Source organism: Cetorhinus maximus, unplaced genomic scaffold (assembly GCF_964194155.1).
Source record: "Cetorhinus maximus unplaced genomic scaffold, sCetMax3.hap1.1 HAP1_SCAFFOLD_1253, whole genome shotgun sequence".
NCBI lineage: Eukaryota > Metazoa > Chordata > Chondrichthyes > Lamniformes > Cetorhinidae > Cetorhinus > Cetorhinus maximus.
Window position 1 is genome coordinate 80,340 of NW_027597195.1, and position 14,998 is coordinate 95,337.

A 14,998-nucleotide genomic window follows, 5' to 3' on the forward strand; every position below is an offset into this window, starting at 1 on the left:
GCACGGGGGTCAGCGTCCCTCTGCCCGGGCACGGGGGTCAGCGTCCCTCTGCCCGGGCACGGGGGTCAGCGTCCCTCTGCCCGGGCACGGGGGTCAGCGTCCCTCTGCCCGGGCACGGGGGTCAGCGTCCCTCTGCCCGGGCACGGGGGTCAGCGTCCCTCTGCCCGGGCACGGGGGTCAGCGTCCCTCTGCCCGGGCACGGGGGTCAGCGTCCCTCTGCCCGGGCACGGGGGTCAGCGTCCCTCTGCCCGGGCACGGGGGGTCAGCGTCCCTCTGCCCGGGCACGGGGGTCAGCGTCCCTCTGCCCGGGCACGGGGGTCAGTATTCCGACCCCCTCTCTCGCACGTGCGCCCTGACCCTCTCGCCCGCACTCTGACTCTCTTTCGCGCGTGCTCGCTCACGCACTGACTCTCTCTCGTGTTTGCTCTCAAGAGGCTCTGACTCTCTCTCTCTCTCTCTCAGATCTCGATGCTGGGTGTAAGACAGATCGTGGGCAGTGGGCTACGAGGGCCTTTCTCCTCGCAGGGAGCTGCTCTCTCCCTGGTCCGGTTTACTTCCTCGACATCCCAGCAGGTAAGCTTAGTGTTCACAACAAATAGAAGCAGGACTAGACCACATGCTGCTTCGAGGCTGCTCCGCTATTCATTACGATCGTGACTGATCTTGGGACCCCCCACTCCATTTTCCCGCCCACTCCCCCTATCCCTTAATTCCCAACGAGAAACCACAAACCCGTCTATCTCAGCCTGAAATGTATTCAGCGATGGAGCGATGGGGTGGAGAATTCCAAAGATTCACAACCTTTTTGTGTGAAGTAATTTCTCCTCATCTCAGTCCGAAAGTATTGGCCCCCAACCTGAACCTGCCCCTGTGTTTTAGATTCCCCCACCCCGAGCAGCAGAGACAATCTCTCAGCCCCCACCCTGTCAAACCCCTTCAGAATCGTGCGTGTTTCAATGAGATCACCTCTCGTTCTTCTAAACTCCAGAGAATATAGACCCAATTTACCCAGCCTCTCCTCATCGAACCACCCCCCCAACCTCCTTCTCAGCCCAGGGACCAATCTAGTGACCCTTCAGTGTCCCGCCTCCCACTGCAAGTGTATCTTTTCTTAAATGTGGAGACCAAGACTGCACCATGTTCCAGAAGTGGTCTCACTAAAACCCTGTGCGCCTGGAGTAAGACATCTTTACTCCTGTTCTCCAATCCCCTTTGCAATAAAGGCCAGTGTGCAATTGCCTTCCGAATTGATTGCTACCCTCCCCTCTTCCCCCCTCCCCCCTTCCCCCTCCCCCCCTCCCCCTTCCCCCCTCCCCCCTTCCCCCCTCCCCCCCTCCCCCCTCTTCCCCCTCCCCCCTCTTCCCCCCTCCCCCCTCTTCCCCCCTCCCCCCTCTTCCCCCTCCCCCCTCTTCCCCCTCCCCCCTCTTCCCCCCTCCCCCCTCTTCCCCCCTCCCCCCTCCCCCCTCTTCCCCCCTCCCCCCTCTTCCCCCCTCCCCCCTCTTCCCCCCTCCCCCCTCTTCCCCCCTCCCCCCTCTTCCCCCCTCCCCCCTCTTCCCCCCTCCCCCCTCTTCCCCCCTCCCCCTCTTCCCCCCTCCCCCCTCTTCCCCCCTCCCCCCTCTTCCCCCTTCCCCCCTCCCCCCTCTTCCCCCCTCTTCCCCCCTCCCCCCTCTTCCCCCCTCCCCCCTCTTCCCCCCTCCCCCCTCTTCCCCCCTCCCCCCTCTTCCCCCCTCCCCCCTCTTCCCCCCTCCCCCTCTTCCCCCCTCCCCCCTCTTCCCCCCTCCCCCCTCTTCCCCCTCCCCCCTCTTCCCCCCTCCCCCTCTTCCCCCCTCCCCCCTCTTCCCCCCTCCCCCCTCTTCCCCCCTCCCCCCTCTTCCCCCCTCCCCCCTCTTCCCCCCTCCCCCCCTCCCCCCTCTTCCCCCCTCCCCCTCTTCCCCCCTCCCCCCTCTTCCCCCCTCCCCCCTCTTCCCCCCTCCCCCCTCTTCCCCCTCTTCCCCCCTCTTCCCCCCTCTTCCCCCCTCTTCCCCCTCTTCCCCCCTCTTCCCCCCTCTTCCCCCCTCTTCCCCCCTCTTCCCCCCTCTTCCCCCCTCTTCCCCCCTCTTCCCCCCTCTTCCCCCCTCTTCCCCCCTCTTCCCCCCTCTTCCCCCCTCTTCCCCCCTCTTCCCCCCTCTTCCCCCTCTTCCCCCCTCTTCCCCCCTCTTCCCCCCTCTTCCCCCCTCTTCTCCCCCCTCTTCCCCCTCTTCTCCCCCCTCTTCCCCCCTCCCCCATCTTTCCCCCTCCTGTGTATTGGAGGGTTTGGGTGGTGTGGGGAGAGAGAGAGAAGCCAGGTAGTGCCAGGCCGTGCCACACCAATCTGCCCGATGGTGCTTCACTGGGGTATCGCTAATGTCTGTGCCACCCATCCTTGCAGGGCGCTCCCGCCAAGACCAAGTACGGACCCCTCAAGGATGAAGACCGGATCTTCACCAACCTGTACGGCCGCCATGACTGGAGGTGAGCGGTGCCCAGGGCCGAGGGCTCACTTGGGGGGATGTGGTGATTTGGGGACGTGCCCCAACAGAGGGGACGAGGTACATGGGGACACGCCATTTATATAAGTTGGGTAAATGGGGACACTCCCTAACTACCCAATGGGGCAAATGAGGGCGCCCCCTAACTGAGATGGGGTAAACGGGGACCTTTCTGAACTGAGGGGTGGAGTAAATGAGGGACACTCCCTAACCTAGGGGCTAAATGAGGGACACTCCTTAACCTAGGAGCTAAATGAGGGACACTCCTTAACCGAGGGGCTAAATGAGGGACGCTCCCTAACCTAGGGGCTAAATGAGGGACGCTCCCTAACCTAGGGGCTAAATGAGGGACGCTCCCTAACCTAGGGGCTAAATGAGGGACGCTCCCTAACCTAGGGGCTAAATGAGGGACGCTCCCTAACCTAGGGGCTAAATGAGGGACGCTCCCTAACCTAGGGGCTAAATGAGGGACGCTCCCTAACCTAGGGGCTAAATGAGGGACGCTCCCTAACCTAGGGGCTAAATGAGGGACGCTCCCTAACCTAGGGGCTAAATGAGGGACGCTCCCTAACCTAGGGGCTAAATGAGGGACGCTCCCTAACCGTGGGGCTGAATGAGGGACGCTCCCTAACCGAGGGGCTGAATGAGGGACGCTCCCTAACCGAGGGGCTGAATGAGGGACGCTCCCTAACCGAGGGGCTGAATGAGGGACGCTCCCTAACCGAGGGGCTGAATGAGGGACGCTCCCTAACCGAGGGGCTGAATGAGGGACGCTCCCTAACTGAGGGGCTGAATGAGGGACGCTCCCTAACTGAGGGGCTGAATGAGGGACGCTCCCTAACTGAGGGGCTGAATGAGGGACCCTCCCTAACTGAGGGGCTGAATGAGGGACACTCCCTAACTGAGGGGCTGAATGAGGGACACTCCCTAACTGAGGGGCTGAATGAGGGACACTCCCTAACTGAGGGGCTGAATGAGGGACACTCCCTAACTGAGGGGCTGAATGAGGGACACTCCCTAACTGAGGGGCTGAATGAGGGACACTCCCTAACTGAGGGGCTGAATGAGGGACACTCCCTAACTGAGGGGCTGAATGAGAGACACTCCCTAACTGAGGGGCTGAATGAGGGACACTCCCTAACTGAGGGGCTGAATGAGGGACACTCCCTAACTGAGGGGCTGAATGAGGGACACTCCCTAACTGAGGGGCTGAATGAGGGACACTCCCTAACTGAGGGGCTGAATGAGGGACACTCCCTAACTGAGGGGCTGAATGAGGGACACTCCCTAACTGAGGGGCTGAATGAGGGACACTCCCTAACTGAGGGGCTGAATGAGGGACACTCCCTAACTGAGGGGCTGAATGAGGGACACTCCCTAACTGAGGGGCTGAATGAGGGACACTCCCTAACTGAGGGGCTGAATGAGGGACACTCCCTAACTGAGGGGCTGAATGAGGGACACTCCCTAACTGAGGGGCTGAATGAGGGACACTCCCTAACTGAGGGGCTGAATGAGGGACACTCCCTAACTGAGGGGCTGAATGAGGGACACTCCCTAACTGAGGGGCTGAATGAGGGACACTCCCTAACTGAGGGGCTGAATGAGGGACACTCCCTAACTGAGGGGCTGAATGAGGGACACTCCCTAACTGAGGGGCTGAATGAGGGACACTCCCTAACTGAGGGGCTGAATGAGGGACACTCCCTAACTGAGGGGCTGAATGAGGGACACCCGGTAACAGGAGACGGACATTGGGACACTGCCTAACTCCTGGACAGGGAAATGAGGATGAACTCAAACTATGAGTTGGAATATAAATGGGGACGCTCCCTTACCGCGTGACGGTATAAATGGGGACGCTCCCTTACCGCGTGACGGTATAAATGGGGACGCTCCCTTACCGCGTGACGGTATAAATGGGGACGCTCCTTTACCGCGTGACGGTATAAATGGGGACGCTCCCTTACCGCGTGACGGTATAAATGGGGACGCTCCCTTACCGCGTGACGGTATAAATGGGGACGCTCCCTTACCGCGTGACGGTATAAATGGGGACGCTCCCTTACCGCGTGACGGTATAAATGGGGACGCTCCCTTACCGCGTGACGGTATAAATGGGGACGCTCCCTTACCGCGTGACGGTATAAATGGGGACGCTCCCTTACCGCGTGACGGTATAAATGGGGACGCTCCCTTACTGCGTGACGGTATAAATGGGGACGCTCCCTTACTGCGTGACGGTATAAATGGGGACGCTCCCTTACTGCGTGACGGTATAAATGGGGACGCTCCCTTACTGCGTGACGGTATAAATGGGGACGCTCCCTTACTGCGTGACGGTCAAAATGGGGACGCTCCCTTACTGCGTGACGGTCAAAATGGGGACGCTCCCTTACTGCGTGACGGTATAAATGGGGACGCTCCCTTACTGCGTGACGGTATAAATGGGGACGCTCCCTTACTGCGTGACGGTATAAATGGGGACGCTCCCTTACTGAGTGACGGTATAAATGGGGCCGCTCCCTTACTGAGTGACGTTAAAATTGTGAAAGCCCCCTCAGTGAGTGACAGTACAAATGGGGACGTTCGCTTACCGTGTGACATAAATGGGGACGCTCCCTTGCTGGGCGACAGGATGATTGGCAAGTTCCCATCCTCAGCCTTTTCCTTGGAAATCCCAGGAAATTGCCCCCTCCTCCCCCCGCTGTCCCCACCACCCCCTCTGAGCATCCCCCAGGTTTCCCCAGGCAGTATAACTCCTTTCTGTCTTGTCTCCGCCCAGGCTGAAGGGAGCTCTGAAACGCGGAGACTGGTACAAAACCAAAGAGATTCTGCTGAAGGGGGTCGACTGGATTCTCGGAGAGGTGAAGACATCCGGCCTGCGGGGGAGGGGAGGAGCCGGATTTCCCACCGGGATGAAGTGGGGCTTCATGAACAAGCCTTCGGATGGAAGGTACGCGATGACGTCGGAGGAGCCAATCCTGACTGGCACTGGGCAGGAAGTGTGTGATATACTCGCAGAAATTGTACAGGGAGCTTTACTCTGTATCTAACCCCGTGCTGTACCTGTCCTGGGAGTGTTTGATGGGGACGGTGTAGAGGGAGCTTTACTCTGTATCTAACCCCGTGCTGTACCTGTCCTGGGAGTGTTTGATGGGGACGGTGTAGAGGGAGCTTTACTCTGTATCTAACCCCGTGCTGTACCTGTCCTGGGAGTGTTTGATGGGGACAGTGTAGAGGGAGCTTTACTCTGTATCTAACCCCGTGCTGTACCTGTCCTGGGAGTGTTTGATGGGGTCAGTGTAGAGGGAGCTTTTCTCTGTATCTAACCCCGTGCTGTACCTGTCCTGGGAGTGTTTGATGGGGACAGTGTAGAGGGAGCTTTTCTCTGTATCTAACCCCGTGCTGTACCTGTCCTGGGAGTGTTTGATGGGGACGGTGTAGAGGGAGCTTTACTCTGTATCTAACCCTGTGCTGTACCTGTCCTGGGAGTGTTTGATGGGGACGGTGTAGAGGGAGCTTTACTCTGTGTCTAACCCTGTGCTGTACCTGTCCTGGGAGTGTTTGATGGGGACGGTGTAGAGGGAGCTTTACTCTGTATCTAACCCCGTGCTGTACCTGTCCTGGGAGTGTTTGATGGGGACAGTGTAGAGGGAGCTTTACTCTGTATCTAACCCCGTGCTGTACCTGCCCTGGGAGTGTTTGATGGGGACAGTGTAGAGGGAGCTTTACTCTGTATCTAACCCTGTGCTGTACCTGTCCTGGGAGTGTTTGATGGGGACAGTGCAGAGGGAGCTTTACTCTGTATCTAACCCTGTGCTGTACCTGTCCTGGGAGTGTTTGATGGGGACGGTGTAGAGGGAGCTTTACTCTGTATCTAACCCCGTGCTGTACCTGTCCTGGGAGTGTTTGATAGGGGACAGTGTAGAGGGAGCTTTACTCTGTATCTAACCCCGTGCTGTACCTGTCGGCAGTGTTTGCTGTGCAGTGTATTTCGTGGGGAAGCTCTCTGTTAGAGTAACACAGAACAAGGCCAGTTTCGGCGGCTGTGACCTGGGTCCAGCTGGTGAATGAAGCTTTTTTCTTTAATTCTGTCACTGGACGTGGATCTGGAGTCATGTGTAAACCAGACCGGGTAAGGACGGCAGCTCGATCTTTACAGCAACTGATGACGGTCTCTGTAACAGTGACCGTGTAACAAAGGACTAATTAATTTACTGTCTATTAATTGATTTTGAATACCGCAATATTATTTAGTAATTGAATTTAAATTCCACAAGCTGCCGTAATGGGATTTGGTCCAGTGTCGCCTGAGCGTGGGATCTAGGAGTTAGGAGTCCAGTGAGAGCATCACAGGGTTGTTCTCTCACCCACTTTGTTCCCTGTCTACTTCAGGCCCAAGTACCTGGTCGTGAACGCTGATGAGGGGGAGCCAGGGACGTGTAAGGACCGAGAGATCATGAGGCATGACCCCCACAAGCTGATTGAAGGCTGCCTGGTTGCAGGCCGCTCGATGGGTGCTCAGGCTGCTTATATCTACATCAGGGGCGAGTTCTATAATGAAGCTTCCAATGTACAGGTCAGTCATTGCAGTGAGACCCGGACCCTGGGCCTGTTACTGTAACCTCCTCCTCCAGCCCCTACAACCCTCCCTATCTCTGTAAACTCCTCCAGCCCCTACAATCCTCACTATCTCTGTAACCTCCTCCAGCCCCTACAACCCTCCCTGTCTCTGTAACCTCCTCCAACCCCTACAACCCTCCCTGTCTCTGCAACTTCCTCCAGCCCCTACAATCCTCACTATCTCTGTAACCTCCTCCAGCCCCTACAACCCTCCCTGTCTCTGCAACCTCCTCCAGCCCCTACAATCCTCACTATCTCTGTAACCTCCTCCAGCCCCTACAACCCTCCATGTCTCTGCAACCACCTCCAGCCTCTACAACCCTCCCTATCTCTGTAACTTCCTGCTATCCCTACAAACCTCCAAGCTCCCTCCAATTCAGACCTTTTGAACATCTCTGATTTCCATCACTCCTGCATTGGTGGCCCTGCCTGGCCCTTTAACCCCTGGAATTGCCTCCCTGAACCTTTCTGCATCACTCTCCCTCCTCCTCAACAACATTCCTCAAAAACCTCCCTCTTGACCAAGCTTTTGTCTGTCTCCTGTCCTCATCATTTCGTATGGCTCAGGGTCAACTTGTATTTGAGAATCGCTCCTGTGACCATCCTTGGGAAGTTTTACGAGATTCAAGATGCTATATAAATGTCAGCACTTCATGTCTCCATTGAAGGCTAAGGGTTTTTAATTAAGTTTATTTTAAATTATAAGACTATAGCAGCTGTATGTAATTGAAGGAGGAGGAGAATTAATCGAGTTTCTGGTCTTGGATATGACCCTTGGCCTCCAAAGGGTAATGGGTCACAGTTTCTGATCCTGGTGTCTCCCCCCCATTGATGGCAGGTTGCGATTAAGGAGGCATACGAAGCAGGTCTGATTGGGAAGAATGCCTGTGGGTCTGGATATGATTTTGACGTATTTGTATTCCGTGGAGCCGGCGCCTACATATGTGGGGAGGAGACGGCCCTGATCGAGTCACTGGAGGGAAAACAGGGCAAACCCCGTCTGAAGCCCCCTTTCCCTGCTGACGTGGGTAAGCTAACCCTAACCCTAACCCTTTGAAAGTTACGGGGATCGGTGAGGGGGGTGCGGTGGTGAGATGTCAGTGAAAGGCTGGGGGAGGTTAAAGTGAGGAAGACATAGGGAAGGGGGAGTGAAAGGGCGCAGAAGAAAGGGAAGTTGGAACTGAAGGAGGGAGTAAGGAAGGAGGAGATTTCGAGGGGAAGGGGAGGGAGCAACGCGAGGGGCCAGGAAAGGGTGTGAGGGAGAAGAGATGCTGGGAGAAGATATTGGAGAGAGGGGGATGGAAGGGCCAGTGAGGGAAGGATGGGGGAGTGGTGGGGGATAGAGAGATGAAGGGTGGGCAAAGAGAGAGGGGTATGGAGGTCGGGGGGGAGGGGGGGGAAGAGGGAGGGCAGGGAGAAGGAGCAGAGGGAGATGGAGGGATAGGTGGAGGGGTCAAGGGGGAATGGGGGGGAAGGTGGATTGGGCTGAAGGGAGGAGGAGGAGATGGAAAGAAAGGTGACAGAGAGAAAGGAGGAGAGGGATGGAGGAAGGTGCCCTGCGTGTTGACTCATGGCTGGGCTGCGATTGTTGACCATTGACCACTTTCACTCACTCTGCCTCTCTCTCTCTCCCTCGCCCATCCACCCCTCTCTTTCTTGCTCTGTCCATTTCCTCTCTTTCCATCCCTTTCTTCCTATCCTTCTCGTGCTTTCCTGCCTGCTCCCTGCGCACCACCCCTCCCACACCCCCTCCCCTCCCTCCCTCCCCCTCCCCTCCCTCCCCGCTCCCCTCCCTCTCCCTCCCTCCCTCCGCCTCCTTCCCCCTCTCACCCTCCATCCCTCCCTCCCGCTTTCCCCCTCCCGCCCTCCCTCCCGCTTTCCCCCTTCTGCCCTCCCTCCTGCCCTCCCTCCCGCTGTCCCCCTCCCGCCCTCCCTCCCTCTCTCTCTCTCTCTCTCTCTCTCCTCTCCCTCTCTCTCCCTCAGGCGTATTTGGCTGCCCGACAACTGTCGCCAACGTGGAGACGGTGGCCGTCTCCCCTACCATCTGCCGACGCGGCGGCAAGTGGTTCCACAGCTTTGGGCGTGAGCGCAACTCCGGAACCAAACTCTTCAACATCTCGGGCCACGTCAACAACCCCTGCACCGTGGAGGAGGAGATGTCCATTCCCCTCAAGGAGCTCATCGAGAGGCACGCGGGTAGGTGAGGGAGCAGGCTTTGCTGTCTGCTAGGCCGAGGTCGTGGGGGTGGGTGGCCTCTGACCTCTCACCCCACAGCCAGAGTTGACTAACTTTTTGGACTCGGATGAGGAGAAATTTCTTCACCTAAAGGGTTGCGAACCTTGGGAATTCTTTACTCCAGAGAGCTGTGGATGCTGAGTTGTTGAGTATATTCACGACTCAGATCGAGAGATTTTTGGACATTGAGGGAAGTGAGGGCTCTGGTGATTGAGCAGGGAGTTGGACCTGAGCTAGAAGATCAGCTACGATCGTATTGGATGTTGGAGCAGGCGTGGGAGGGGCTGAATGGCTTCCTCCTGTTCCTGTGTGACAGGCTCGAGAAGGGGCTGAACGGCCTCCTCCTGTTCCTGTGTAAGAGGCTCGAGAAGGGGCTGAATGGGGCCTCCTCCTGTTCCTGTGTAACAGGCTCGAGGAGGGGGGCTGAATGGGGCCTCCTCCTGTTCCTGTGTAACAGGCTCGAGGAGGGGGGCTGAATGGCCTCCTGCTGTTCCTGTGTAACAGGCTCGAGGAGGGGGGCTGAATGGCCTCACTCTGCTATTTCTTAATGTTTTTAAACCACCTTGCTGTGGGTCTGGAGTCACATGTAGGCCAGACCGGGTAAGGACGGCAGATTTCCTTCCCCGAAAGGACATTAGCGAACCAGATGGGTTTATTAGACAATCTGATACTTTCATAATCACCATTACAGAATCCAGCGCTCAATTCCAGATTTATTAATTAATAAGATTTAAATGCTTTGAGCTGACAAGGTGGGATTTGAACTTGTGTCACTGAAGTGTTGGCCCCGGGCCCCTGGATTACTCGCCCGGTGACACAACCTCAGCCGTTCCTGGGCTCTAGGCCGGGATGGGAGCCTGGGGCGTTTCCGGAGGTTTCTAAGCGATCGCTAACCTGCGCGTGATCTTTTTTTTTTGTGTCCCAGGTGGTGTGATTGGAGGATGGGACAACCTCCTGGCCATCATTCCGGGCGGATCATCCACACCTCTCATTCCCAGATCCGTTTGCGATGACGTGATGATGGACTTCGACGCGCTCGTTGCGGCTCAGACTGCTTTAGGCACTGCGGCCGTTATTGTGATGGATAAATCAGTACTGTATCCAGGGAATTTTTTTCTGTCTAACCCCGTGCTGTACCTGTCCTGGGAGTGTTTGATGGGGACGGTGTAGAGGGAGCTTTACTCTGTATCTAACCCCGTGCTGTATCTGTCCTGGGAGTGTTTGATGGGGACAGTGTAGAGGGAGCTTTACTCTGTATCTAACCCCGTGCTGTACCTGTCCTGGGAGTGTTTGATGGGGACGGTGTAGAGAGAGATTTACTCTATATCTAACCCCGTGCTGTATCTGTCCTGGGAGTGTTTGATGGGGACAGTGTAGAGGGAGCTTTACTCTGTATCTAACCCCGTGCTGTACCTGTGCTGGGAGTATTTGATGGGGACAGTGTAGAGGGAGCTTTACTCTGTATCTAACCCCGTGCTGTATCTGTCCTGGGTGTGTTTGAGAGGGAGAGTGTAGAGGGAGCTTTACTCTGTATCTAACCCCGTGCTGCACCTGTCCTGGGTGTGTTTGAGAGGGAGAGTGTAGAGGGAGCTTTACTCTGTATCTAACCCCGTGCTGTACCTGTCCTGGGAGTGTTTGATGGGGACAGTGGAGAGGGAGCTTTACTCTGTATCTAACCCCGTGCTGGCTTTACTCTGTATCTAACCCCGTGCTGTATCTTTCCTGGGAGTGTTTGATGGGGACAGTGTAGAGGGAGCTTTACTCTGTATCTCACCCCGTGCTGTACCTGCCCCGGGAGTGTTTGGTGGGGACAGTGTAGAGGGAGCTTTACTCTGTATCTAACCCCGTGCTGTACCTGTCCTGGGAGTGTTTGATGGGGACGGTGTAGAGGGAGCTTTACCCTGTATCTAACCCCGTGCTGTACCTGTCCTGGGAGTGTTTGATGGGGACAGTGTAGAGCGAGCTTTACTCTGTATCTAACCCCGTGCTGGGATTGTTGGGAAGGGTCACTCGTTCACTTTGATCCTGTGTTTTCTTTAGTCAGATGTTATTCGCTGTATCGCCCGTTTAATGGAGTTTTACAAACACGAGAGCTGCGGACAGTGTACGCCTTGTCGCGAAGGTGAGTCCACTCCCTGCCCCCTCGGTGAAATGTTGTCTCTGTAATGACTATTATATCTTCGTCATTTATTCCAAATTGTTTTAGCAATTTATCCATCTTTTTGAGTGAACAAACATGATGACAGCAGCTCATCACTGAGCGCTACTCATCACAGAGCATGAGCTTAGGGATTTGGTGAGCCAGGGAATTTGGAAGGTTTAATTGAAAGGTTAATCCCCCTTCTAAAACCTGGTCTAGTTTGCATTTAGATTTTATCTTTGCTTTTTAAGTTTAGTTTATTTTGGCCGTTGTCAATGACACGTAAGCTCCATACAGGAGAGGCAGCTGCAGTTAGTTAATTGGGTGGCTAGTTTGAACCAGAGTCTCTCGCCAGCAGTGCTGACTCATCTCTGTAGAATTTCAGCTGGTATAAATGGAGGTGGCCTTTCTCAGCGCATGAAATGAGCAAGCACGAAGACAGCAGCTCATCACTGAGTGCAGCCTGTCACAAAGCATGAACTTGGGGATTTGGTGAGTCAGGGAGTTCGGTGCAGAGGGGGAAGCGGACAGCGGGTAAATGATTGGTTGTGAGCATTTTGGTCATCTATCTTTCAAATCTGTTGTGATTCATTAGCAGTTGTAGGATTTTACTCGTCAAGTTTATTAACAGCAGTGGAGCTCATTCGGGCTAGTAGGGTTTATTAATTATAAATTAATTAAGAAAATAATAAATGAATTAAAACATAAAGAAGGTTGCAGGGCGGGTGATGTGTTGCGACAGCCCTCGGGATTCTCGCTGTCAGCTGCAGAGAATAGTGTCCGTTCCTTTACTATACTGTCCCCTACGACAGCATTGCTTCTGACCCTCCCACCCACCCCACTTCAGTGGCTTGCTGCACCACGGTGCTGCAGTCAGTTAGCTTACCTTCCCTGCAGCCCCCAACCTCGTCCACAACGGCTGCACTAACCTCAAACTTGTCGGGCAATTGTAAGGGCTGAGGTCGTCCACTACTGCCTCCTCCGTCATCTTAGTGGCCTCACTCGCAGTCGCATCCTCCTGTCCCTGACTGCTGGCGAAATTCTGCACTGCCTTAAGTGGTGGAGCTGCCTGCTGGGACAAAGTGTCCGGCTAACTTTACCCCTCCCTAATATAGCAGAACGGACAACCTCTCATGTATCAGGGAAGGTTTACTGGATTAACACCTTCAACGGGAGGGTTGTCTTATGAGGAAAGGTTGGACAGGTTAGGCTTGAGGTTGGACGGGTCAGGCTTGAGGTTGGACGGGTCAGGCTTGAGGTTGGACGGGTCAGGCTTGGGGTTGGGCGGGTCAGGCTTGGGGTTGGGCGGGTCAGGCTTGGGGTTGGGCGGGTCAGGCTTGGGGTTGGGCGGGTCAGGCTTGGGGTTGGGCGGGTCAGGCTTGGGGTTGGGCGGGTCAGGCTTGGGGTTGGGCGGGTCAGGCTTGGGGTTGGGCGGGTCAGGCTTGGGGTTGGGCGGGTCAGGCTTGGGGTTGGGCGGGTCAGGCTTGGGGTTGGGCGGGTCAGGCTTGGGGTTGGACGAGTGAGAGGCGACTTTGATTGAAGCCTTTAAGATCCTGAGGGGTCTTGACAGGGTGGATGTGGAGAAGATGTTTCCCCTTGTGGGAGAATCTAAATCTAGGGGGTCGCCCGTTTAAAACGGAGACGAGGGGAAATGTTTTCTCTCAGAGGGACATGGGCCTTTGGAACCATCTTCCCCGAAAGGTAGTGGAAGCAGAGTCTTTGAATATTTTTAAGGCAGAGCTGGATAGGTTCTTGGTAAGCAAGGGGGGGAGGTGATAGGTTATCAGGGGTCAGGCGGGATGCAGATCTGAGGTCGCTATCAGATCAGCCATGATCTTACGAAATCGCGGCGCATATCCGAGGGGCAGAGTGGCCTACTGCTCCTTGTTTGTATGTACGTAACACCTCTTGGTCGAGAAAGGAGGGAGACAGAAAGCAGCACAGTATAGGCCAGATCCGTCTAACATCTGACATTGGGATAATACTAGGGGCGACCCCCTAGTTCTAGATTCTCCCACAAGAGGAAACATCCTCTCCACATCCACCCTGTCAAGTCCCCTCAGGGTCTTAAAGGCTTCGATCAAAGTCGCCTCTCAGTCTTCCAACCTCAAGCCTAACCTGTCCAACCGTTCCTCATAAGACAACCCTCCCATTGAAGGTGTTAATCCGGTAAACCTTCCCTGATACAATTGTTTAAAAAGATGCTAGCAAGACACCTAAAAACTCATAACACTACAGGCAGAGGCAGCATGGCTTTGTGAAAGGGAAATTATGTTTGACACGTTTATTTGCATTCTTTGAGGCTGTAACCAACCGGGTGGATAAAGGGGAAACCAGTAGGTGTGGTGCATGTGGACGTCCGAAAGGCATTCAATGACCTGCCACTTTAAAGGTTACTGCACAAGACAAGAGCTCATGGCGTTGGGAACGATATATTAGCTTGGAAAGAGGGCTGACTGACCACCAAGAGGTGGACACTCGGGATAAATGGGTGGCTTTCAGGCTGGCAAGCTGTAACAAGCCCATCATCCCTGGGACATGACCTCGCACACCCTCTCCAAGACCTTGACCTCCTTCCTCAAGTGAACGGCCCAGAATTGGACAAATACTCCGACTGGCACCTTTGGTAAAAGGGTTCAAACAATAAACGTCCTTGTTTGTACGCTCAATGCCTCTATGAATAAGGTCGAGGACGCTGCGTGTTTTTTTAAACAGCCTCTTTAAAGTATCCACAGATTGAGGAGGGCCTTTCAGAGGGCAGTGTTCACGGACGTGGTTTTAGTTTGAGGGGGGTTTGCCTCAATCTGGGTCTCACTGATCAGTGGAGGGGCATCTCTGCCTAACTCCCCACCCCTGTCTGTCTCTCCCCCCACCCCACCAGCGTCTGTCTCTCCCCTCCCCCTCGCAACCAGCATCTCTCTCTCTCTCTCTCCTCCACCCCAGCCCCCCGACGTCCGTCTCTCCCCCCCTGTATCGTGCCCTCTCTAACACTGCTCCACTCTCTCCCTCCTCTCCAGGTGTGGACTGGATGAACCAGATGTTGTGGCGTTTTGTGAAGGGTGACGCTCGTGTTGCTGAGATTGACATGCTGTGGGAGATCAGCAAGCAGATTGAAGGACACACAATCTGTGCCCTGGGCGACGGGGCGGCGTGGCCTGCACAGGTATAACTCCCATCCCCTCTGGGTAAGGCAGGCGTGACCACCAAATCACCACGGAGGCTCAGACCTCCTTTTCCTCACATCATCTCTTCAGTGCTCTCTCTCTCTCTCTCTCTTTGTCTGCCTCTCTCTCACTCTCTGTCACTGTCTGTCTCTGTCTCACACTCTCGTTTGCTCTCTCGCTGTGTCTCATGCTCTCCGTCCGCCGCTCGGGCACTCTGCCGCACGCGCTCTTGTGATTTTGAACATCTCTACCAGATTTCCTCTCAGCCACCTTCTCTCCAGGGAGAGTGAATTTATATAAATCATGACTCTTCTGCACTTCTCCAC

At 55.6% G+C, this 14,998-nt stretch overlaps 1 protein-coding gene across 1 annotated transcript; it reads left to right on the plus strand.

The window, feature by feature from the left end:
- Positions 1 to 447: 447 nt before the first annotated feature.
- ndufv1 (NADH:ubiquinone oxidoreductase core subunit V1) lies at positions 448 to 14,701 on the plus strand. The gene is made up of 9 exons (XM_078536496.1): positions 448 to 573; positions 2,408 to 2,490; positions 5,293 to 5,463; positions 6,906 to 7,089; positions 7,972 to 8,161; positions 9,117 to 9,329; positions 10,294 to 10,460; positions 11,409 to 11,490; positions 14,526 to 14,701. The coding sequence occupies exons 1-9, from the start codon at positions 469 to 471 to the stop codon at positions 14,675 to 14,677; spliced, it is 1,347 nt and encodes a 448-aa protein (XP_078392622.1). The 5' UTR covers positions 448 to 468; the 3' UTR covers positions 14,678 to 14,701.
- The last annotated feature ends 297 nt before the right edge of the window (positions 14,702 to 14,998 follow it).

Excerpts from the sequence above, each read along its gene's own strand:
- ndufv1 (XM_078536496.1), top strand. The coding sequence starts at position 469 with ATGCTGGGTGTAAGACAGATCGTGGGCAGTGGGCTACGAGGGCCTTTC. Across the intron at positions 574-2,407 it reads CTTCCTCGACATCCCAGCAG|GGCGCTCCCGCCAAGACCAA; the intron begins GTAAGCTTAGTG and ends CCATCCTTGCAG. Across the intron at positions 5,464-6,905 it reads AACAAGCCTTCGGATGGAAG|GCCCAAGTACCTGGTCGTGA; the intron begins GTACGCGATGAC and ends TGTCTACTTCAG.